Consider the following 22,820-nt stretch of genomic DNA (forward strand, 5'->3'; position numbering starts at 1 on the left):
AATAATTGGAGGGGACTTTAATGTAGTCATGGGCCCAGTACTAGACAGGTCATCTACCAAAGTGTCAGCATTAAGTCAAGCTGCCATAGCTTTGAATTACAAACTTTCATGTTTTAATTTAACCGATATATGGAGATAAATAAAAGAATAACAAATTAAGAATATTCTTTCTACTCACGTAGGCATAATAATTACTCCAGAATTGACAATTTTTTCATTTCAAAAGCAAAGGAATATTTGATTGAATTATGTGACTATCTACAAAGAATATTGTCAGATCATGCCCCTTTACTTACTGCAGTGCAACATTCTTCGGAATTGCCAAATTGTAAGCTTTGGCTTAAGCTTTTAGCAACCATTTATTGAACAGTTATGAAGCGTTGGGCTTCATAAATAATAATATAGACAAGTTTATGATTTCAAACAGGAATTCAGCTTCTTCGGGGATAATTTGGGAGGTTATGAAAGCATTCTTACGGGGCCAAATCATAAATTATTCCTCCAGTAAGAAAAAACTATATCAAAATAGGTTACAATTACTCGAAAAAGAAATTTTAACAATGGAAAGAGAACATTTTAATACCAAAAGATGCTCAGCTATTTCAACAATTGCAATCCAAACAATTTGAATATAATATTTTGACATCCAAAGAAGCAGAAAATGTGCTTCTCAGATCATGACAGAATATTGTGAGCATGGGAATAATATTGGAAAAGTATTAGCGTGGCAAATAAGAAAAGAAGGAATTAGTAATACTAGATACCAGATTGCTTTCTTTAATATTTGCAGAAATATTAAAATTAGTTCTAGATAAAATTATGGATGATTGTCAATCAGGCTATATACATGGAAGATACATAGGTAATAATATTTGATTGATCTAAGATTTAGAAGATAGACATCAACTTTCTAATAATGATAATAGTTATATTATTTTTTTATAGATAATTCTAAAGCATGTGATACTATAGACCAGGGGTTTTCAAATTTGGTGAAAGTGAGCCTCCCCCTGGAGAACTTGAAGACAGCAGTTCACATTTTCATTTTTAATCATGAATTTACAGGACGAGCATATAGCAGATTATGCATTTCTTTATTTATGAAGAGAACAGATGAATAACACAGACACCACATGAAGCAGATGAATGTTTTTTTCCCCCCGCAATGACAGCGGATGCCACTAAAACACGACATATGAAAAACACAATATTACAAAAAACAAAAACTATTAAAATATGATAATAACTGGGGTCTCTGATATTCATAAATGATAAGGTAATATTTAATTAAAATAAATTAAGAGACATTCAATGTCTCTTCACAAATATGGACAGTTTTTAAATATTTCTTGTTGCTTAGTTCTCACAAAGACATTATTAATGAAGCAAAAACGTGTGTAAAACACTTTGCTGTAAAGTGACGTCACTTCATAGACTTCAATGTATTCTGCAGCACCGACGTGAGTCATGAGAAAGCGTATAAACGCGTATAAATATCACTCACGTTTGCACATTAATCATTGCTCTTCACAATAACAAAAGTGACCGATTGTGGTTTCAAAACAGGGAATTTCATCCGAAAGGTGAGGAGTTTGGATCCCTGAAATTATTATTATTTTCATGCATTTATTTATTTAGTGGAATTTTATAATTTTCCACGGCAACAACTTTGGGGGCGTGTTGAAGCGTGTTTCACCCAGGGTGCCAAACAAGCTAGAACCGCTACTGATCTAACGAAGGACATTAAGTAAAATGTTATTGCTGTTCAACAGAAATAGCAGATAGAATATACAAGATTCTCATATAAGAACAAAGTGAGCATATTGTTGTTCAGGAAGAATAATACAGGATCTCGGTTCAAGTTCGAGCCAGTAATCCATGGCAGGACGTTGCCAAGTTCTCGATTAAAGTCTGAGTTGTAATCAACCCTGTTTGAGTCAGGGTATGACGTAACCTTCCTGTTCAAGTCCAGATTATGATAGGCCTACCTGGGTCACATCTAGGATTTCCATAACAAACTCTATGATATACCAATAAAGGATCAAATTTTTTATCCTGGGATTAAAATTTTTACTTTAACTCCTGGTTAGTAAGGGATTTATCCTTAAATGGGAGAGTACTACTGCCAAAATCAGAAGTGTTATAAAGATCGATATATACTGCAGTGGTTATAGATGTTCCAAAATCCCTAACTAATGAGATAAAAAAAGATAATTTTCATTTAGAGAAATAAGCCTCATTTGAAACATTTACCTCTGTCACCCACAGAGGTAAATTGGATCTGCAGATCACACTGCACTGGCATGACACTGAGCTTTTTCATGATACAAGGGTTTTATTGATGTTTATTTAATTCTTCTTATTTTTTAGGTTTCAACTCAATAATTTGTTCAAATATTTAGTTGACATTAAATTTCAAACAGTGATTATTTCACATGCAAGTTCATAACATTAAAAGAAATTACATTTGTACTTTTTAAAATGTATTTGTCACCCCACATTTTTAAAAGTCCTGAATAAATTATTTAATCAATTATAATAATGACAACTGTGCATGTGCACAATTTTATTTTTTACTCTGTGCATTGTGAGATTTAAATGTATCCAAGTGGCTCGAGTGTTTTGACCACGTTCACCAAAATTCGTTCAGATCCATTTAATGATTCAGTGACCATTACTGCTGATGCCAGGAGTGTCTTGTGTGAAATTAGTTAGTCACTGAATCAATGATCAAAAGAACATGTTAATCCTTTAAAATGTGTTTGTCTACAGTCCTACAAAGATGCTTTAGTAGAGGTTTTAAGCATCATAAGAACAAGGCAAATCTATCATTTCCCTACAGTTTGTGAGCTGATGAGCATGACTGATCAAAGACAACAATAATAGTCTTAGAATTATTATGAGTTTCAATAACATCCAAACATTTTCATATATAAAAAAGTGTGTCTACATATCTATTCACTTCAGTAAAATCTCTAAGTGTTCTGAGAACACAGATCTATCTTTTTCCCTACCGTTTGTTGACTGCACACCATCATAGAGGTAAAATACAGGAGCTGATATTGTAAATAGCTTTACATATTTAAAACAGATCTAGTAATCTGCTTAAACTGACAAAAACAACTGATTAAACTATTACATCACAAACATCATGTAAAAAGCATCACTTAATGAAGACTCATGCGCTGATATAAACTCCTAAAAATCAAGAAGGATTATCCTGATTTGTTTTTCTGCAGTGCATGTCACGTAATGCTGCCAATCAAGAATTATATGCAGATAAATAACTCTCATTTGTGTGTTCCGAATCTCTAGATTATTAATTTAGATCAACATCAATGCCGATAAAAACATGGTTAGATGAGCATTGTTGAAAGCAACTTAAATGAATGGAGCCGCATTGATTAGACAGTCTGACTGATGGACTCTTATGTAAGGGCTGTTTCCGGCTCATGAAACTCAGCTGGATGATCGCTCAATCAGCCCAAAGTAACAAAACGAAAATAATACTGTATGCAAATTAACCATTTGGACTAATTATGGGTTTAGCTTGGAAAAGTACGGGGACAAAATCACACTTTTAAAGAGCTGCTACGCCCTTGATAGTGGTCCAAAACTCTTGTACCTGCAGCATGCTTTTGGGAAACCTGCCATAGGGATTCAATTACAGTCTCGATGGATTTTGAGAGCCAGTTTGCGAAAATGAAAGAAACGCAGCTATAACAGTACACTTTAAATATTGAACATGTCTTAATAATAATGTAATTTTAGCATATGTATATTTACCTGTGATCCACTGATGTGACTCAAATATAAACAGACGCCAACAAACAAATTCTGACAGCGCGTCATACCTGCGTGCTGGAACAAACGTTTGACAAAAGTTCCCTGAAAGTCCTTGTTGTTCCTGTTTCTACAACGAACATTAGCAAAGTTGTATTAATTTGTCAATGATATCCACTTATCATTATAAGCACAAATGTTAAGAATTAAAAATGAAGAAGCAAACATCTGCACATGCTTTAGGCCTACACACTCTGTTTTACCTTACTATGTTCATGTGTGTTCGCCTGTTGGGTTTCCTGTATGTTTAATCTTAAACGAGGACTTTGATCTCTGTCGTTTTCTTTCATAAGCATTTTGAACCGTTGTGCACAGCCAATCACTGGAAGAACGATCTGGGTGTAAACTAAAGTATATCATGCTGAAGTTGACTTTTTCTTTGAAATCGTACAAATCAACAACCGCTGTGTAAACTATTTTTAAAAAATTTTTTTTTTAGCCTAGTTGGTTACGTGCATCAGGTTTTCAGTCAATACAAGCAATGATCTGGACTACATGTTGGGAACTATCATTAGCTCAGCTAGAACCGTGTGCCTGTATAATACATTTTTATTCTTATGTTCCACCCCTGCCAAACAATGACATGCGATGTTGCGATTTTACTACCTCTGCGTTCAGCAGACAAAGCGAGCGTATTTTAGATTTAAATTATGGTCTCCCCAGATAAACCGAAAGCGGTTGGCTCGTTTTATTATTTACCGAGAGTGAACAGGAATGCGTTACATTAAACTGCTTTGTGACATTCTGTTACTACACTCAATGGCTAGCGCAAACAACACGCACAGCCGAGGACCGCGTGCTGATGACGCAATTTTCGTCACACATTCTGTGCGCGGAGCAATCCTCAACGCGCCCACCTGAAGTATACTTTGACCTTTAGAGCATTGTAAGGACATAGATTTCTGCAGAACAATCACAAAATTGCACCTTAAAAAAAAATAAATAAATGCTTATAGCTACATTTTAATTTTCATTATTTTACTTTTTAACCAACAAGGCTAAAAATAATAATAACAATTACTGATAATTTATTTAATGATGCATTAAATGGTGTCAATATTGGATACATTAAACAGATACATTAATTAATAATCCAATCAAGTTATTTGTGTATAAGTTTGAAACAAATAAGTGATGGCATTATTATTACAGAAAACTGTATACATTAAAATTAGAGAGAGAAAAATAAAAAAAAGTCAATGACTTGCTGCCGTTCATGAAAATCGGCTCATCATACTCGTCTCTTCCTCTCAGACACCTAAAGGTACTCTCACCTGCACTGCTCTGTCTTACCATGGCCGATGTGAGGAAAACTCTATGTAGAGTCAATCCACAGAAGGCTGCTGGACCAGACAACATTCCTGGCCGAGTTCTCATTGGATGTGCAGACCAGCTGGCAGATGTTCTTACCGACATCTTCAACATCTCTCTGAGCAGCGCCGTCGTTCCAACGTGCTTCAAGGCCACCACCATTGTCCCCATGCCAAAGAAGTCTTCAGTGTCCTGCCTCAATGACTACCATCCCGTTGCATTCATACCCATCATCATGAAGTGCTTCGAGAGGCTCGTCATGAGGCACATTAAGACCCAGCTGCCCCCCTCAGTAGACCCACTGCAATTTGCGTATCGTCCCAACCGTTCAACAGATGATGCCATCTCCATCACCCTCCATCTGGCCCTCACCCACCTAGATAAAAAGGACTCATATGTTTGAATGCTCTTCATAGACTTCAGTTCAGCATTCAACACAATCATTCCTCAGCACCTGATTGGAAAGCTGAACCTACTGGGCCTGGACACCTCCCTCTGCAACTGGATCCTGGACTTCCTGACTGGGAGACCTCAGCCAGTCCGGATCGGGAACAGCATCTCCACCACCACCACCACCACACTGAGCACTGGGGCCTCCCAGAGCTGTGTGCTCAGTCCACTGCTGTTCACTCTGCTGACTCACACACCTGTACACCATCCAACATTTGCACATGTCCAGAGTTGCACTTTAATTCATTGTCACTTTATACCTGGCTGCTACCTCAATAAATGTCCAACACAGAGTGTGTATCTGAGTTACCTTAGAATATTAGGCAGGTGGTTGTAATGTTATGGCTGATTGGATATATATATATATATATATATATATATATATATATATATATATATATATATATATATATATACATACATACATAAATACAGTTGAAGTTAGAAGTTTACATAAACCTTAGCCAAATACTTTTAAACTCAGTTTTTCACAATTCTTGACATTTAATCAGAACACATTCCCTGTCTTAGGTCAGTTAGGATCACTACTTTATTTTAAAAATGTGAAATGTCAGAACAATAGAGAGAATTATTTATTTAAACTTTTATTTCTTTCATAACATTCTCAGTGGGTCAGAAGTTTCTGATATTTGGTTGCATTGCTTTTATATTCCACAAGTTTCTCACAATAATTTGCTGGAATGTCCCATTCCTCCAGACAGAACTGGTGTAACTGAGTCAGGTTTGTAGGCCTCCTTGCTCGCACATGCTTTTTCAGTTCAGCCCACAAATTTTCTATCGGATTGAGGTCAGGGTTTTGTGATGGCCACTCCAATACCTTGACTTTGTTGTCCTTAAGCCATTTTGCCACAACTTTGGAGGTATGCTTGGGGTCATTGTCCATTTGGAAGACATATTTGCGGCCAAGCTTTAACTTCCTGGCTGATGTCTTGAGCTGCTGCTTCAATATATCCACATAATTTTCTTTCCTCATGATGCCATCTAGTTTGTGAAGTGTACCAGTCCCTCCTGCAGCAAAGCACCCCCACAACATGATGCTGCCACCCCCATGCTTCACATTTGGGATGGTGTTCTTCGGCTTGCAAGCCTCACCCTTTTTCCTCCAAACATAATGATGGTTATTATGGCCAAACAGTTCAAATTTGTTTCATAAGACCAGAGTACATTTGTCCAAAAAGTAAGATCTTTGTCACCATGTGCACTTGCAAACTGTAGCCTGGCTTATTTATGGTGGTTTTGGTGCAGTGGCTTCTTCCTTGCTGAGTAGCCGTTCAGGTTATGTTGATATAGGACATCTTTTACTGTGGATATAGATACTTGTCTACCTATTTCCTCCAGCATCTTCACAAGGTCCTTTGCTGTTGTTCTGGGATTGATTTGCACTTTTAGCACCAAACTACATTTATCTCTAGGAGACAGAATGCGTCTCCTTCCTGAGCAGTATGAGTAGGCTGCGTGGTCCCATGGTGTTTATATTTACATGCTATTGTTTATACAGATGAACATGGAAAACGCATTTGGAAATTGCTCCCAATGATGAACCAGACTTGTGGAGGTCCACAATTTTTTTCTTAGGTCTTGGCTGATTTCTTTTGATTTTTCCAAGATGTAAAGCAACGAGGCCATAACATACATCCAAAGGTACACCTACAATTCATTACACCTCCTATCAGAGCCTAATTGGCTAATAGTCAAAAGGCTTGACATAATTTTCTGGAATTTTCCAAGCTGCTTAAAGGTACAGTTAACTTGTATAAAGTGTATAATGACTTCTGACCTTCTGGAATTGTGATATAGTCTATTAAAAGTGAAACAATCTGTCTCTAAACAATTATTGGAAAAATGACTCATGTCACGCACAAAGTAGATGTTCTAAATTACTTGCCAAAACTATAGATTGCTAATATTAAATCTGTGGCATGGTTAAAAAAAAGAGTTGTAATGTCTTCAACCTAAGTGTATGTACACTTCTGATACTTCAACTGTCTATATATATATATATATATATATATATATATATATATATATATATATATATATATATATATATATATATATACACACACACCACATACACCAGTATATATATATACATATTGGTGTACATATTGACTGAAAGGTGTGTAAATATTATATTTCTTGTGGTTCAGAAATTCTTTGTTGTATTATGTTCTGTATAAAGAATACATTTTAAAATGACAATCAATAAAGTTAAATAATCAGGTGTGTATTTAATGACCTCCAACATTGAACAATGAACAAAATGAGTAAAATCTTGATTAGCATAATGTTACAATATGCTAATCGAGATTTTTCTCATTTTGTTTAATTGTTCAATGTAGTTAAGTCATTAAATACCCACCTTTAGAATTTAGAAAAATGCTAAATTGTACACAGGAAAAATGCTAATCTTTAGAATGGATCATGTCCTAAAACCATTGGTAATAAAAATATATCATGTATTTTCTTTAGAATTTCACTTCACATCATGTCCTCAAACCGTTGGTAAGTAATAAATCCATAATTCAACATCATTAAAACACTTAAACGGTTTCATTTTCATATATGAAAATAAAATAAATGATCTCCTATCTATATATACATATACATAAAATAAATATACATAATATAAAATCATGAAAATACTAAAAGTGTTTCTTTTTCAAATATGAAAAGATTTTTGGTAGCACTTAAAATAAGGTCTATTCCTTTGCATTAGTTAATGCACTAAAATTAACCATGAATAATAAATGCTGTAAACGTGTTGTTCATTGTTAGTTTATGTTAACTAATGTTGTTAAATAATGTTAACAAATAGAGCCTTATTGTAAAGTGTAACCAGATATTTATTATTATATTTATGAAAATAAAATAAATTATCTCCATATGTAACACTGACAATTTCACTACGGATTGCTGCTAAATACACCCACAAAGCCTTTTGAAAGCATATTTCACTAACTGCATTCTCATATAAATTTCAATGCAAAAATACACTCACTTTGTCTGCTAAACACATATTCTACATTTACATTTATCCATTTAGCAGATGCTTTTATCCAATGCGACTTATAATGGATTCAATACAATAGATGCGATACATTTTCAGGAGGCAGTAATTCTCTCTAAGTATCAAATAGCCTAATTAGGCTATTCAATAAATATTTAACATAAACAGTACGCCTATTACCGTATATACCCAAATATAAGACAACACTGAATATAAGACGACCCCCCCATTTTCCAGACTTATTTTGGGGGAAAAAAATAGATTTTTGTGGAAAAAATCTGGTTTTCAACAGAAAATAATTTTATTTGAAAATTCTAGTGATAATTCATTGGAAAAAACATTTTAACACCATTCATTAAATATTTGGATTAATTTGTCACAAAATAAAGTGCACTCTGTCAATGAGTTCAGAAATTAATGAATGAGCGACAAAAATGAATAACCTTTTCACAAAAATGCAATAATTATGTAGGCCTATGTATGATGTAATTGTCGTACTGTGAAGATAAATAGAAAATAACCATATGCTTTTAATCAAACACATCTGACATTAAAGTCTTGAAACAAACCAAACTGTGGTGTTGCAATAAGAACAGCAGTGCAAATGGGCCTTTATGCTGCACATTAAACTAGGCCTATTCCTCACAGAGATCCCCTGCCTCGCTATGCTCACTCTCGCTGTCATCACTATCATGATGCTCCACGAGCCCCTCCCACAGAATGTCATCCTCGCTCCCATCAAGGGCATTTGATATGCAGCATTTCTTAAATCCATGAATGACGCTCTCCTGGCTTATGGCATCCCATGCTTGGAGGATCCAAGTACAGAGCAGATGCACTGCTGGCTTCTTAAGTTTTCCATTAGGCGTCAGTGAGTGATCGCCTGACAGGAGTCACTCAGTGTACCTCAGTCTACCTCTTGCGCAGATTATCCTTGAATGGCTTGTTGACGACTACATCCAATACCTGTAGCTGGCTTGTCATGCCCCCCGGTATGATCACTAGATCGCCGTTCATTTTCCGCAACTGAGTTTTGACGGGCTCCGTCAAGTGACCGCGGAATGCATCCAAAACGAGCGTATTTCTCTTCTTATGAAGCGCACCGCGCCTGCCCCACACTACCTTGAGCCAGTCCACTACCAGGTCAGTGTCCATCCTGCCCTTTTCCTGGGCACGTACGATAATGCTAGCTGGCATCGTCTCCTTTGGCATAGACTTGTGTTTCAAAATCACATATGGGGGGAGTTTGGTTCCATCAGCGAGACACGCCAACATTACAGTGATTTGTTTTTTTTTTCATTTCCAGTAGATCGCACAATAACTGATTTGTCCCCTTTCTTGGCAACAGTGACAGATGTTGGCATGTCAAAAAACACTGGTGTTTGGTCAGCATTCCCTATCTGATCCAGGGGGTATGAGTGAGTTTTCCTCAGTTTAAGCACATATCGCTGAAAAGACAGCAACTTCTCCTCGAAGTCTGAGGGCAGGCGCTGGGCCAGACTTATTCTACGACGCAGTGTCAGCGCAGTGTCATCTCCGGAGCCCTCAGCCGAATGATTTCTCTCCTAACGTTTTTCTATCACATATTCATAGATTCTATCATCAAGTTCTGCAAACTTGCCACTTTGAGGTCCACAGAAAGCTTTCCTTTGGCTGTTGGTATTTTTTAGACGTTCTTTTTGTGCTCGCCACCTTCGAACGTTGCATTCTGTGACTCCAAATTTTTTGCCAGCTTTGCAATTATTAGACTATAAGTTTAAAGTTGGTGTCATAACTGTTTTGAACGTGTTGGTTTATTTGACCAACTTTTGAAGCGCGTTTCTCAAGATGATCTCTTGATCTCTCCATGGCGGCACTTTACTGTTTATTTAATTCATAACACTGTCACTAATTAGCCTATCGTGTTGCGCCCTCTACAGTTTCCCCCTGCTTTCTCCCTTTCCCCCCGTGATTTTGTCTATATCGCGAATATAAGACGACCCCCCATTTTTCAGCCTATTTTTAGGACAAAAACCTTGTCTTATATTCGGGTATATACGGTATATTGCTCTCATTCCCTTTATTGTTTAAAATCCCCAACTTTATCTCTCCGAAGTGCATGTTTTCCTTCTAAAAGAGCAGACAGCCTCGTCTCGTGCAGTGGTTCTGATGCTGGGGATAATAATGACGATGTCATTATGTCTCTCGCTGCATCAGATATGATGCTGCAGCCCCTCCCGCAGTGAGGGCAAGAAACGTGCATGTGCCACTGACAGGGAGATGCCCCGCGTCCCTACAAGGGCGGTCGAAGAGCTTCACCCTAAGTGGTCTCCCCCAGAGGAACCTGAACAGTCTCACCTCGATGAATGGTTTCAGCAGTCAAAAGGCAGAGTCCCGCAAATCTGCACAGTTCTTCCCCGAAGTTCATAACGAACTATCCAAGTCCTGCCACACGACCTTATATGGCGTGCTCGTGCAGTGAAGCCATCCTCTTTAATGTGGATCACGGGGAAAAAACTGTTATGCCCAATTACCCCCTGTGGCGGAGGCAGTAGCGGCACACTTCTGCCCAGCGAGTAACAGGTACATCCTTCCAAACTGTGTTGACAAACATCCACACTGGCGGGAAAATCTTACTCAGCAGCAGAACAAGCTGGATCAGCATTCCACATAATGGTGGTGCTCCAGGAATTTCAAGACAAGCTCCTCAGGCAAATGTACAAGCACAGCTTAGATCCAGAGATATTCAAAGAGCTTGGCACCGCTACAGACTTAAAGGCTTTTCAGTCAGAAATATCAAACTGTCATGTCCTGGTTCGCTCAGACAACATGACAGTTGTGTCATATATAAACCGCCAAGATGGAATTCAGGAGACTTCACCCTCAAACTTTATTGAGGATTTGGGAAATATCTGGCAGAGCAGAAATGTATCTATTTGCCTCAGTGGAGAATACCCACTGTCCCCTCTGGTACTCGAAGTCCCAAGTTGTCAGGTGGTAAGTGATGACCATGGATGCTTCCAACACAGGTTGGGGGGCGGTGTGCAATGAACACCTGACTTTCAGCACTTGGAAACAGGTGCGAGAAGGGCATGGCACATCAACCACATAAAACTATAGGCTGTAATTTTAGCCTTAAAGGCTTTCAGTCAGAAAATAGCGAACTGTCATGTCCTGCTTTGCTCAGACAACATGACAGTTGTGGCATATATTAACAGCCAAGGTGGAATTCATTCACCGCCACTGTTGAGACTGACATGTCGCCTCCCCCTATGAAGCGACAATCATCTCTCCCTGAGAGTGACATAGGTCTCAGGCTGCTTGAATTATGGCGTGGGCCTAATGTCACGCTAAGGGGTGATACCAGGCGATCGGAGACTTCATCCTCAATTTGTACTGAGGATTTGGCAGAAATCAATCTATTTGCCTCAGTGGAGAATGCCCACTGTCCCCTCTGTTATTCGAAGTTCCAAGCCCCGCTGGGAACAGGATGCAATGGCACACAAATGGCCAGCGAAACACAAATATAAGTTTACCCCGGTATGCCTTATTCACTCTGTCATATGCAAAGTCCAAGAGGACAAGGAAACGGTTCTATTAGTTGTGCCAAAAAGTTTGCTCACCATGGGAAATACCACTGAGGAGGGATCTCCTCTCAGGCACGAGTCTGGCATCCCCAGCCCCAGCTGTGGAACCTGCATGTGTGGCCCCTGAACGGGGTGCCCTACACACACCAGAACTTTGTCATGAACACCATTTTATAAGCCAGAGCACCGTCCATGAGACGCCTCTATGCACTGAAATGGAAGGTGTTCACTGATTGGTGTCTTTTACATGGCAAGGACCCAGTAAACTGCCCCATACATGAATATTTCTGTAAATGTGTAGAGTTTGGCCCCGGTCTTTCAAGAGCCACTGTCAAAACCAGGAAAGGAGATGTACCCAAGGTCCAAACAAAGCACAGGTGGTTCACCTTCAGGTCTTCTTCCCTCATCCATTTAATTCAGATGAGGAACAATCATTGCATTTTTCTGCCCTTTGCGGGCACTACACTACTAGGAACTGTTTTTTACATTCCTTTTGACAAAAAGAAGTCATCAATATATTTCAATAATAAATAATTAATATACCTCGCTTTGAGAACACTAAATGGTTGTTTTTTTAAAGACTTCACAATGCATATACAGTAGGCAATATAACCAACTTTTATTAGGTGTTTAAAATTTTTTGGACAAATTAGAAGTGTTCTAATTCCGTCAAATCATTGTGCAGATGGGAGAGTTTGCGAGTAGAATACAACAGATAATGTTTCAACCACATATCAAATTAATATCAAGTAAAAGCCCTGAGAAAACAGACTTAGAGTTAATAATCTGTAAACAGATATCTTTTTTTGACTTTTGCTTGTAACATCATGAAACACAAACGGAACACAAAAACAGCATATTCTCCTGATAGAAACAATTGCTTTAATTGTCCAAAGTGATACAAAGTGAAATAATATTAAAATTATCTATGAAAAATACGATGCAGATATCGCTCTTATCATACTGGAAGGTGGTCTCTGGTTGCACCAATCAATGTTAGTTTAGTATATTTGCATTGAAATGAATACGAGCATGCATTTAGAGAAAATATGCATTCAACAGGAAAAACTGAGGGTAATTTACCAATGGAATGAAAGCATGCAATTACTGCAAAAATGACTCCAGAATAATTCAAAATAATCCAAAATAATTCACCAGAAATAATACAAAGCGATGGCCGCATGCAGTCCGCTCTAATGGCCCGACTACGTCCATGCCAATTCTCTCTCGAAGGGGACCTTGATCAACGACAGAGGGCGCAATGGCACTTTTGGGGTGGCTGGTGGGTTCACCAACCATGTGTGTGCAGAGCATTTGGGTGATGATCGACACCGCTCTCCAGTTCCTGTTAGGGTTTCCAAATTATTCTCCCCACTCAGTGATGCACTCACTGATTATCATGTTGAAAGAGCCCTAATAATAGGTGATTCTATTATAAGGATGTGATAACGTGGAAATAGAGACTCCAGCCAACATTGTTAAATGCATTTTGGAGGCTCGGGCAATAATGATGTCTGGCTTTGCCAGTCGGAGATCACTAGAGATCATGTTAAAGACATGTGTGAACTTGCAAAAATTATGTCAGACACTGTAATATGCTCTGGCCCTTCCCTGCTCATCGTGGTGACAAGGTTTATAGTAGATTAGTGTCACTGAATGGCTGGATATCTAAATGGTGTCTGGAGAATAGCATAGGATTTATAGACAATTGGATGAGCTTTTGGGTTAGACCTGACCTGCTAAAGAGAGACAGACTCCATCCCTCCAGGAATGGTGCCACTCTCCTCTCTAGTAATTTGGCTCATAGTCTTAATAATTATAAAATTTAAATAACTGTGGCCCAGGTCAGGAAGCAGACAAACTGGTTAAACTGAATGTCTGTTAGCCCCCTTAAGACATCACATAGTTCACATAAACTACAACACATAGAGACAGTATCACCTAGATATCACATAGAGACAATGTCTGTTCCCCAAACTAACAAACTCTCATTAATAATTTAGAAAAAATTTGATCAAGATCAAAATTGGAAGAAAAAACATTTGCGATAACTATCAAGGTAGGGCTACTAAACATTAATTGTTAATTAAATTAATACAGATCAGAATTTGGATGCACTCTGTTATCCTGAAGCTTGGCTTAAACCAGATGAATATATAAGTTTAAATGAATCTACTCCCCCAGGTTATTGTTATGAACATGAGCCTCATCTGAAGGGCTGAGGAGGAGGTGTTGCTACAATTTACAGATGTTTTTGGTGTTCCTCAGAGGACAGAATATAAGTTTAAGACTTTTGAACCAATAATGCTGTTACAAAATGAAGGCAGCGAAGGCAGACGAGGAGAGCGGATCCAAATGCAGGCTTACTTTATTAAATCAACAAACACGCAAAACACAAAGGAAAAACCCTCAATAGGGAAACAAACATAAAACTACACTCTAAAAACTAATTCAGAGGACCTTTAGTCATTACTTAAATATATATATATTGTTGTGAAATAAAAAATCAAGTTCTGAGATACTGTTACAGTTTTTACTTGCAATTGTTATCTTATTGAGCTTGGATGACACACAAATTGTGCCTATTGATTAAATATACAATCATGAGTTGTCAGAGTTTAACATTTTCAGTTAATAAAAAATAATTTAAATTTAAGTTCTGTTAATGTAAAATACAATTTGATGACGTGTAAACGGCCCACAGTTTCCCGCATGTGCGCGCATGTTCAAGGCCAGACGAGTGACTACAGCTGAAACGCATTGAAGCGCGTGGTGAATGGTAAGTGATTTTATGCTTAATTAATACACATGGCAATCGCTCCGGATTCTGTTTGTGATGATAGCCTACTCTAACCGAATACCGAAATCTGGAAGTCCTTAAAGGCCCTTGCACACTGAGTCCGAAATTCGCGGCTGAAATTTTTGCACGTTAAAAAATAAATACGACGTTATGTCAATCACACTTGCACACTACCGCCGAAACTTTAGTCCCTCATTAAAAAAAAATTGGATCGGGTTCGATTTTCTACATTTTTCGTATCTGTAGATAGCAGTTTGAATGGTGTTTGAGTGGTGTTTTGACAATTCAGAGCCACCGAATTCGAATCCGAAAAACGTATAGGCTACTGAAAATGTCGGACTCTGTGCAAGGGCCTTCAGTAGGCCTACAGTCTGTGTGCCGAGCTTTCTTTTACTGTCTATCTACTGCACTTCTACGCTGTTACACTACGTGAAATCTCGAAGCCGACAGAGAAGGAAATGAATACTTGAATAAAGTCGTTATTTTTGTTTGTTTTTTTTTTGCGCTCAATAAGTATTCTCATCACTTAATTAATTTAAGGTTGAGTCACTGTAGTCACTTGGACTATTTTAACGATGTCTTTAATGACTTTTCTGGGCTGGCAAGTTTCAGTCTCTTAGAAGCCTATGGAGGAGTGATCCAGCTCTCAGATTTAATCACAAATATCTTAATTTGTGTTCCGAAGAACGAAAGTCTAACGGGGTTGGAACAACATGAGGGAGAGTAATTACTGACAGAATTTACATTTTGGGGTGAACTATCCCTTTAAGGATTTAGTGCTACTGTTAATTTAAACAATCTGAATTTCTGTTCTTTTTGCGGTTTGGTTGCCAGGTTTTGACAGCCCCCTCATGCCTCTAAATAAACCTACTATAGCAACCTTTCAGAAGGTGTTTGTCATCTTCTTGCTGTTTTCCCTCAGGCATCCTCAAACAAACAAACAAACAAACAAACAAACACACACACCATCCTTATGTTCCTCAGCTTGTGTTGTAATCATTTGATTTTAACTGCTTCTTGCTTCACAGAGACAGCAAGGCTCTGTAGCTACGGGGATTCCAGCTCAGCTTGGCTAAAGAATTTTCTCAAGGTCATGACAGAAGAGCAGACACAGCATATGGTAAGCCTGAATATCATGTGGAAAAAAGTGATCATTAATGTTGTCTGTTTATATTTTAAAAATTGAATTCCTCTCTGAAGTCCTTATTGTCCCATCAAAAATCTCCAACTCTCTTGATCAAAGACCCAAATGTCTTCAGGAGGCATTGCATTGCGATAGCCTGTGTTTCGCAGGAGGCTAAGTTGATAAAAACTTAGCCTCAGTTCAGAAATGTGTTTTATTGTGGACTAATCTTCTTCACCTTAATTACTTGCATTCATGTTGAAAATTATTAAGTAAGTTGATTCAACATAATGTTTTAAGTAAGGTGAAGAAGATTTTAGGCCACAATAAAACACATTTTTAAGTAACATGAACTTAATAATTTTCAACATGAATGCAAGTAATTAAGTTGATTCAACATAATGTTTTAAGTTCATGTTACTTAAAAATGTGTTTTATTGTGGCCTAAAAGGTAATTCACCATACTCAAAACATTGCTTTGAATTAATGTAATTCTGCCAGCAGTCTTAACTTAGAAATTCTAGTGGAAACGGTTAACATATTTTTTTTTGTTGACCCAATGTTTTATTTTTTAGAGTGTAGTAAAGCACGGGCAGGGGAAACACACCAGGCTAACAACATTTCAACGATTGACAAAGACGGAACAAAAAACCAGGGTATAAATACACAAGGACAGGATGATTACAAATGATAAACAGGTGTGAACAATGACACAAAATGGCAGTGATGACGGCAGGTGGATTGTGGGAAATGTAGTTCTAAACAATAGACTGGTGAGACACAGAACACAGGGGCAGACAACAGGGGAACGTGACATAGCCCCCCCTCAAAGGAGCGGCTTCCAGACGCTCCTCAGAAAAAAGGCACAAAAAAAAATCATCCAAGGAGAGAGGGGGGAGCTTGTGGTGGGCAGACAGACCAAGGGGGCAACGAAGGGCAGATAGGCAGTCCGGAGGGCAACGAGGGGCAGACAGGCAGTCCGGAGGGCAACGAGGGGCAGACAGGTTCAGGTGGTCTGGGAGCTGGCCACAGGGCAAGGATGGGTTCAGGAGGTCTGGGAGCTGGCCACAGGACTAGGATAGGTTTGGGGGACCTGGGAGGAGGCCACTGGACAGGGACTGGGTCAGGAGGCCTGGGAGGAGGCCACAGGACTGGAACAGGGTCAGGAGGCCTGAGAGGAGGCCATAGGACGGAAACAGGGTCAGGAGGCCTGGGAGGAGGCCACAGGACGGGGACCGGGTCAGGAGGCCTGGGAGGAGGCCACAGGACGGGGACCGGGTCAGGAGGCCTGGGAGGAGGCCACAGGACGGGGACCGGGTCAGGAGGCCTGGGAGGAGGCCACAGGACGGGGACCGGGTCAGGAGGCCTGGGAGGAGGCCACAGGACGGGGACCGGGTCAGGAGGCCTGGGAGGAGGCCACAGGACAGGGGCCGGGTCAGGAGGCCTGGGAGGAGGCCACAGGACAGGGGCCGGGTCAGGAAGCCTGGGAGGTATTGACCGGGCAGGGAGAGGTTTAGGTGGCCCGGGGGCTGGCCATAAGGCAAGGGCCGGTTCAGGGAGCCTGGGAGGATGAGTGGCCACTGGGGAGGCCGGTGGAGCCGCGGGAGGCAGAGCCGAGGTAGGCGGAGCCGTAGGAGGCTTTAGGAGCAGAGACCTGGAAGGCTCTGGAGTCTCTGGGGGCAGAGCCGTAGGAGGCTCTGGAGGTGGAGCCGTAAGAGGCTCAGGAGGCCCTGGGGGCGGAGCCGTAGGAGGCTCAGGAGGCAGAGCTGTAGGAGGCTCAGGAGGCGGAGCCAAGGAGGTCCTCTGAGGCGGAGCTGAGGGAGGCTCAGGAGGCGGAGCCGAGGTAGGCGACACCGTAGGAGGCTTTAGGAGCGGAGACCTGGAAGGCTCTGGAGTTTCTGGGGGCAGAGCCGTAGGAGGCTCTGGAGGCAGAGCCGTAAGAGGCTCAGGAGGCCCTGGGGGCGGAGCCGTAAGAGGCTCAGGAGGCAGAGCCGTAGGAGGCTCGGGAGGCGGAGCTGAGGAAGGTGGCGCCGTAGGAGGCTCTAGAGGCGGAGGCCTGGAAGGCTCCGGAGGAGGAGTCGTAGGAGGCTCGAGAGGCGGAGCCGAAGGAGGCTCGGGAGGTGGAGCCGTAGAAGGCTCGGGAGACTTGAGACGGGGCCCTGGAAGGCTCGAGAGGCTTGAGAGGCGGAGCCCTGGAAGGCTCGGGAGACTTGAGACGGGGCCCTGGAAGGCTCGAGAGGCTTGAGAGGCGGAGCCCTGGAAGGCTCGAGAGGCTTGAGAGGCGGAGCCCTGGGAGGCTCGAGAGGCTTGAGGGGCGGAGCCCTGGGAGGCTCGAGAGGTGAAGCTCTGGGAAGCTTGGAAGACAGAGCTCTGGAAAGCTCAAGAGGCTGGAGGGGCGGAGCCCTGGGAGGCTCGAGAGGCGGAGCCCTGGGAGGCTCGAGAGGCGGAGCCCTGGGAGGCTCGAGCGACTTGAGGGGTGGAGCCCTGGGAGGCTCGAGCGACTTGAGGGGTGGAGCCCTGGGAGGCTCGAGCGACTTGAGGGGCGGAGCCCTGGGAGGCTCGAGCGACTTGAGGGGCGGAGCCCTGGGAGGCTTGAGAGGTGAAGCTCTGGGAAGCTGGAAAGGCGGAGCTCTGGGAAGCTCGGGAGGCGGAGCTCTGGGAAGCTCGGGAGGCGGAGCTCTGGGAAGCTCGGGAGGCGGAGCTCTGGGAAGCTCGGGAGGCGGAGCTCTGGAAGGCTCGGAAGGAGGAGCTCTGGAAGGCTCGGAAGGCTCGGAAGGCGGAGCTCTAGGAAGCTCGGAAGGCGGAGCTCTGGAACGCTCGGAAGGCGGAGCTCTGGAACGCTCGGAAGGCGGAACCCTGGAAAGCTTGAGAGGCAGAGCCCTGGGAGGCTCGGATACTGGCACTGGTACTGGCTCTTGGACGGTCACGGCTACTGGCACTGGCTCTTGGACGGTCATGGCTACTGGCACTGGCCTTGGAACGGGTGAAGCTACAGGCGCTGGCTCAGGGACGGACGAGGCTACAGGCGCTGGCCCACTGACCTCTGGGACGACAGGCACTGGCTCACTGACCTCTGGGACGACAGACTCGCTCACCGTGACATGCGTGGGCTCTGGCTCGCTCACAGTGAGATGCGTGGGCTGGGAGGCGAAAGCCTGTCTTCTCCTCCTCCTCTGGGCAGACGAAGTGGGCCGTACTGGCTCGCTGGCCGTGGCAGGCATGAAGGGACGAACCACGGGCGAATGGAGTACCAACACTGTGGGAGGAGTGGCAGGGCTCTCCTCGATGACATCCACAGTGTCTGGTGAAGCGCAGACCAGCAGAGTCTCCTCAACGAAGTCCTGGAGCTTCCAACCGTACGTCGTCGGTGGCAACCGTTCCCGGAGCGCACAACTCAGGTTGGCCCGGAAAAACGCCACCAGGTCGGAGTCAGGGAAGTCAGTGGCACCCGCAATCAAGAGGAAATCGTGGGTGTAGTCCTCCACCAAACGGTTTCCCTGCTGGAGGCTTAGCAGCTTGCAGCTTGCACATAAAGCCGCTGGATCCATGTGGCGGTCAATCGTTCTGTTACAAAATGAAGGCAGCGAAGGCAGACGAGGAGAGCGGATCCAAATGCAGGCTTACTTTATTAAATCAACAAACAGGCAAAACACAAAGGAAAAACCCTCAATAGGGAAACAAACATAAAACTAGTAAAGCACGGGCAGGGGAAACACACCAGGCTAACAACATTTCAACGATTGACAAAGACAGAACAAAAAACCAGGGTATAAATACACAAGGACAGGATGATTACAAATGATAAACAGGTGTGAACAATGACACAAAATGGCAGTGATGACGGCAGGTGGATTGTGGGAAATGTAGTTCTAAACAATAGACTGGTGAGACACAGAACACAGGGGCAGACAACAGGGGAATGTGACAATTGTATGGTATTTGACACGTCATAAAAAAACTCTTGTCTTTTGCCCTTGCTACAGTATGTAGATCACCCAGGCCTTACTCTGGTTTCCTTGGTGAATTTGCACATTTCTGATCTAGTAGTTAATGTAGATAGAGCTTTAATTATTGGTGACTTCAACATTCACATAGTGTTGTACATTTATCGTCAGATCAGCTAGGAATGACGACGCGAGACCTTGCTTCTTTTTAGACGTTTAATGAAAAGAAACGAAAGTAAATACAACGTGCTTGTTCAGCAAATCTTTCACCGGCCACCCGTTACCCAAAAAAATCACCAACAAAACCTACGTAAATCACGTACGCCTTTTTTCTCTATACATCTTGGGAAATTAAGTCAATTCACCAATAATAATAACATATGTGCATCTGAAACATGAACTGTTAAATCTTAGTCTTGTGCATTAAATGTTAACTTATTAAATTTAACTTTCATGACTATTCTATAAGAAATAGTCTTCTATCAAATAAATTCTCAACATCCTCCCCCCCATAAACTACAGTTTATATAATTTCCAAAGGATACAGAAGCTGGATGGGTCTCCGCGAGAACAGTCCCTGAACTCGTACTGAACTGCACATGACCTAACAAGGCCATCTCGACCTGGAAACACTTCCTCAATTCTTCCTAGCCTCCAGCTCTGTCTTGGGGTGTTGTTTTCTTCGATGAGTGCAACATCTCCGACCTTCAGCAGAGAAGACTTTGGGGTGTCGCAGCGATGAGCAGACTTCAAATCCAGCAAATATTCTCTCCGCCATCGGTTCCAGATGTTGGTCATAAGTCTTTGTCTGTAGCGCCACCTCTTGTTCATCTCCTCCTTGTTTGCTGTTGGATGTTTAGTCTCAGCTGTATATGGCTTAGGAGGCAAACAGGTTAGTCTCTGTCCCACCAAGAAGTGAGCAGGTGATAGCGGCTCTGACACGTCCACATCATTGTGCACATAAGTGAGCGGTCTCGAGTTTATTATGGCTTCAGCTTCAGTCAAAATGGTACACATCTCTTCAAAGTTGAGTTTAGCTCTGCCTAACACCTTTCTAAGAATAATTTTGACTGACCTGACCATCCGCTCCCAGAATCCGCCCCACCAGGCTGCTCTTTCAGCGATGAACCGCCAGGTGATGCACTTTTCTGAGAAGAACTCCTGTAGCTGAGGAGTTTCAATACCTTTCCAGAGCTCCTTCAAATCTTGATCAGCTCTCTTGAACGTCTTAGCGTTATCTGAATAAATCACCTTGCATAATCCTCTTCTTGAGATGAATCTTTTCAACGCTAGCAGGAAGTTCTCTGTAGACATATCTGAGACCAGCTCTAAGTGCACCGCTCTGGTTACAGCGCAAGTGAACAGTGCTATATACGCCTTTGTCATGCTGTACTGTGTCTTCACATAGAGTGGACCTGCAAAATCCACACCAGTGATCTCAAATGGTGGAGACTCTGTTATTCTATCTCTTGGCAGTGGCGCGTTAGTCTGCTGCCCGGCCTTTGCATTGAATTTTTTGCAGAATACACATCTGGACACAACTTTCTTCACTATCTGTCGTCCCCTCAAAACCCAATATTTCTCTCTTGTTTGCACTAAAGTGTCTCGTACACCCGCATGCATTATCTTCTCATGTTCATACTGCACTAACATTTCTGTGTATCTGTGGTTGTTGGGCAAAATCCATGGGTGCTTTTCTCTGTAAGAGACATCAGAATACTGGAGCCTTCCTCCCACACTGAGCAGCTCATCTTCATCCAGAAATGGTTTTAGCTCTCGGATTCTGCAGTCAGTGTTGGGACATTTCCCTGCTTTCAGCAGATCAATTTCGGAGCTGAAATTGTGATTCTGAATCACCTTTAGCCAGTTTTTCTCTGCTGCATTCAGCTCTTCTGCTGTCAGTTCACCACTGAATTTTGTGCTTGAGCGGGTGTTGGAGATAAACCTCTTTATCCAGGCTGTCACCCGGAGCACTGTTTTTAGTTTGCTGTACCTTTCCAGACATAAAACAGGGCTCAAGAAAGCTTGGTCTTGCTTAACAAACTGTACAGTAATCTGATATTTGGATCTGAGTTCAGACTTTACTTCATCTTCCTGAACTTCTTCCTGAGTGCTCTCTGACTGAACAGGTGACATCAAAACACAAGGACCATTCCACCACAATGTGCTATGCTTCAGGCCTTGTACAGTTAGTCCTCTGGTGGGGAGGTCAGCTGGATTCATTTCCCCTTTGCAGTGAGACCAGGACTGTGGGTCAGTTAGAGACTGGATTTCTGTGACTCTATTTGCTACGAACTGCTTCCACTTATGAGCAGAACCACAAATCCAATGCAGCACTATCATTGAGTCTGTCCATAGTCTGAGCTGTGTTTTGCCTAGCTGCAGTGCTTTTATGAGAGTGTTCCCCAGCCTGGCTGCTATTACAGCACCCATTAGCTCCAGACGTGGCAGTGTCATCCTTTTGAGTGGAGCCACTCTGGACTTGGATGCAACCAGGCTTACAGTTACTTCTCCTTCCCTTGTTTCTCCTTGAAGATAAGCAACTGCACTATACGCCCTTTCACTCGAGTCACAGAAAACATGTAACTTTAATTCTTGACTGTCCTGCTGCGGTAGGCGTGTTTGGTACCATCGGGGAATTGAGACCTGATGCAGTTGAGGGAGCTCTGAGCACCACTGCTTCCATTTCATCGTCAGATCAGGTGGCAGTTCCTCGTCCCACTTGAGCCCTCTCTCCCACATCTCAAACACT

The 22,820-nt window shown here is 42.0% G+C and overlaps 1 protein-coding gene across 3 annotated transcripts in view; it reads right to left on the minus strand.

The window, feature by feature from the left end:
• Positions 1-4,078, minus strand: part of si:ch211-274f20.2 (calnexin) — a 42,596-nt gene extending 38,518 nt beyond the window's left edge. For 2 of the 3 annotated variants that reach the window (XM_052149341.1, XM_052149340.1), the window contains exons 1-2: positions 4,047-4,078; positions 3,787-3,913 (exon numbers count right to left, since the gene is read on the minus strand). In XM_052149341.1, the coding sequence (XP_052005301.1) occupies positions 3,787-3,913; positions 4,047-4,060 (141 nt within the window). In that variant the 5' untranslated portion in view covers positions 4,061-4,078. The remainder of the gene's footprint in view (positions 1-3,786; positions 3,914-4,046) is intronic. The other variant, XM_052149343.1, reaches the window with a different exon arrangement.
• Positions 4,079-22,820: the final 18,742 nt, after the last annotated feature.

Source organism: Xyrauchen texanus, chromosome 19 (genome assembly GCF_025860055.1).
Source record: "Xyrauchen texanus isolate HMW12.3.18 chromosome 19, RBS_HiC_50CHRs, whole genome shotgun sequence".
Lineage (NCBI taxonomy): Eukaryota > Metazoa > Chordata > Actinopteri > Cypriniformes > Catostomidae > Xyrauchen > Xyrauchen texanus.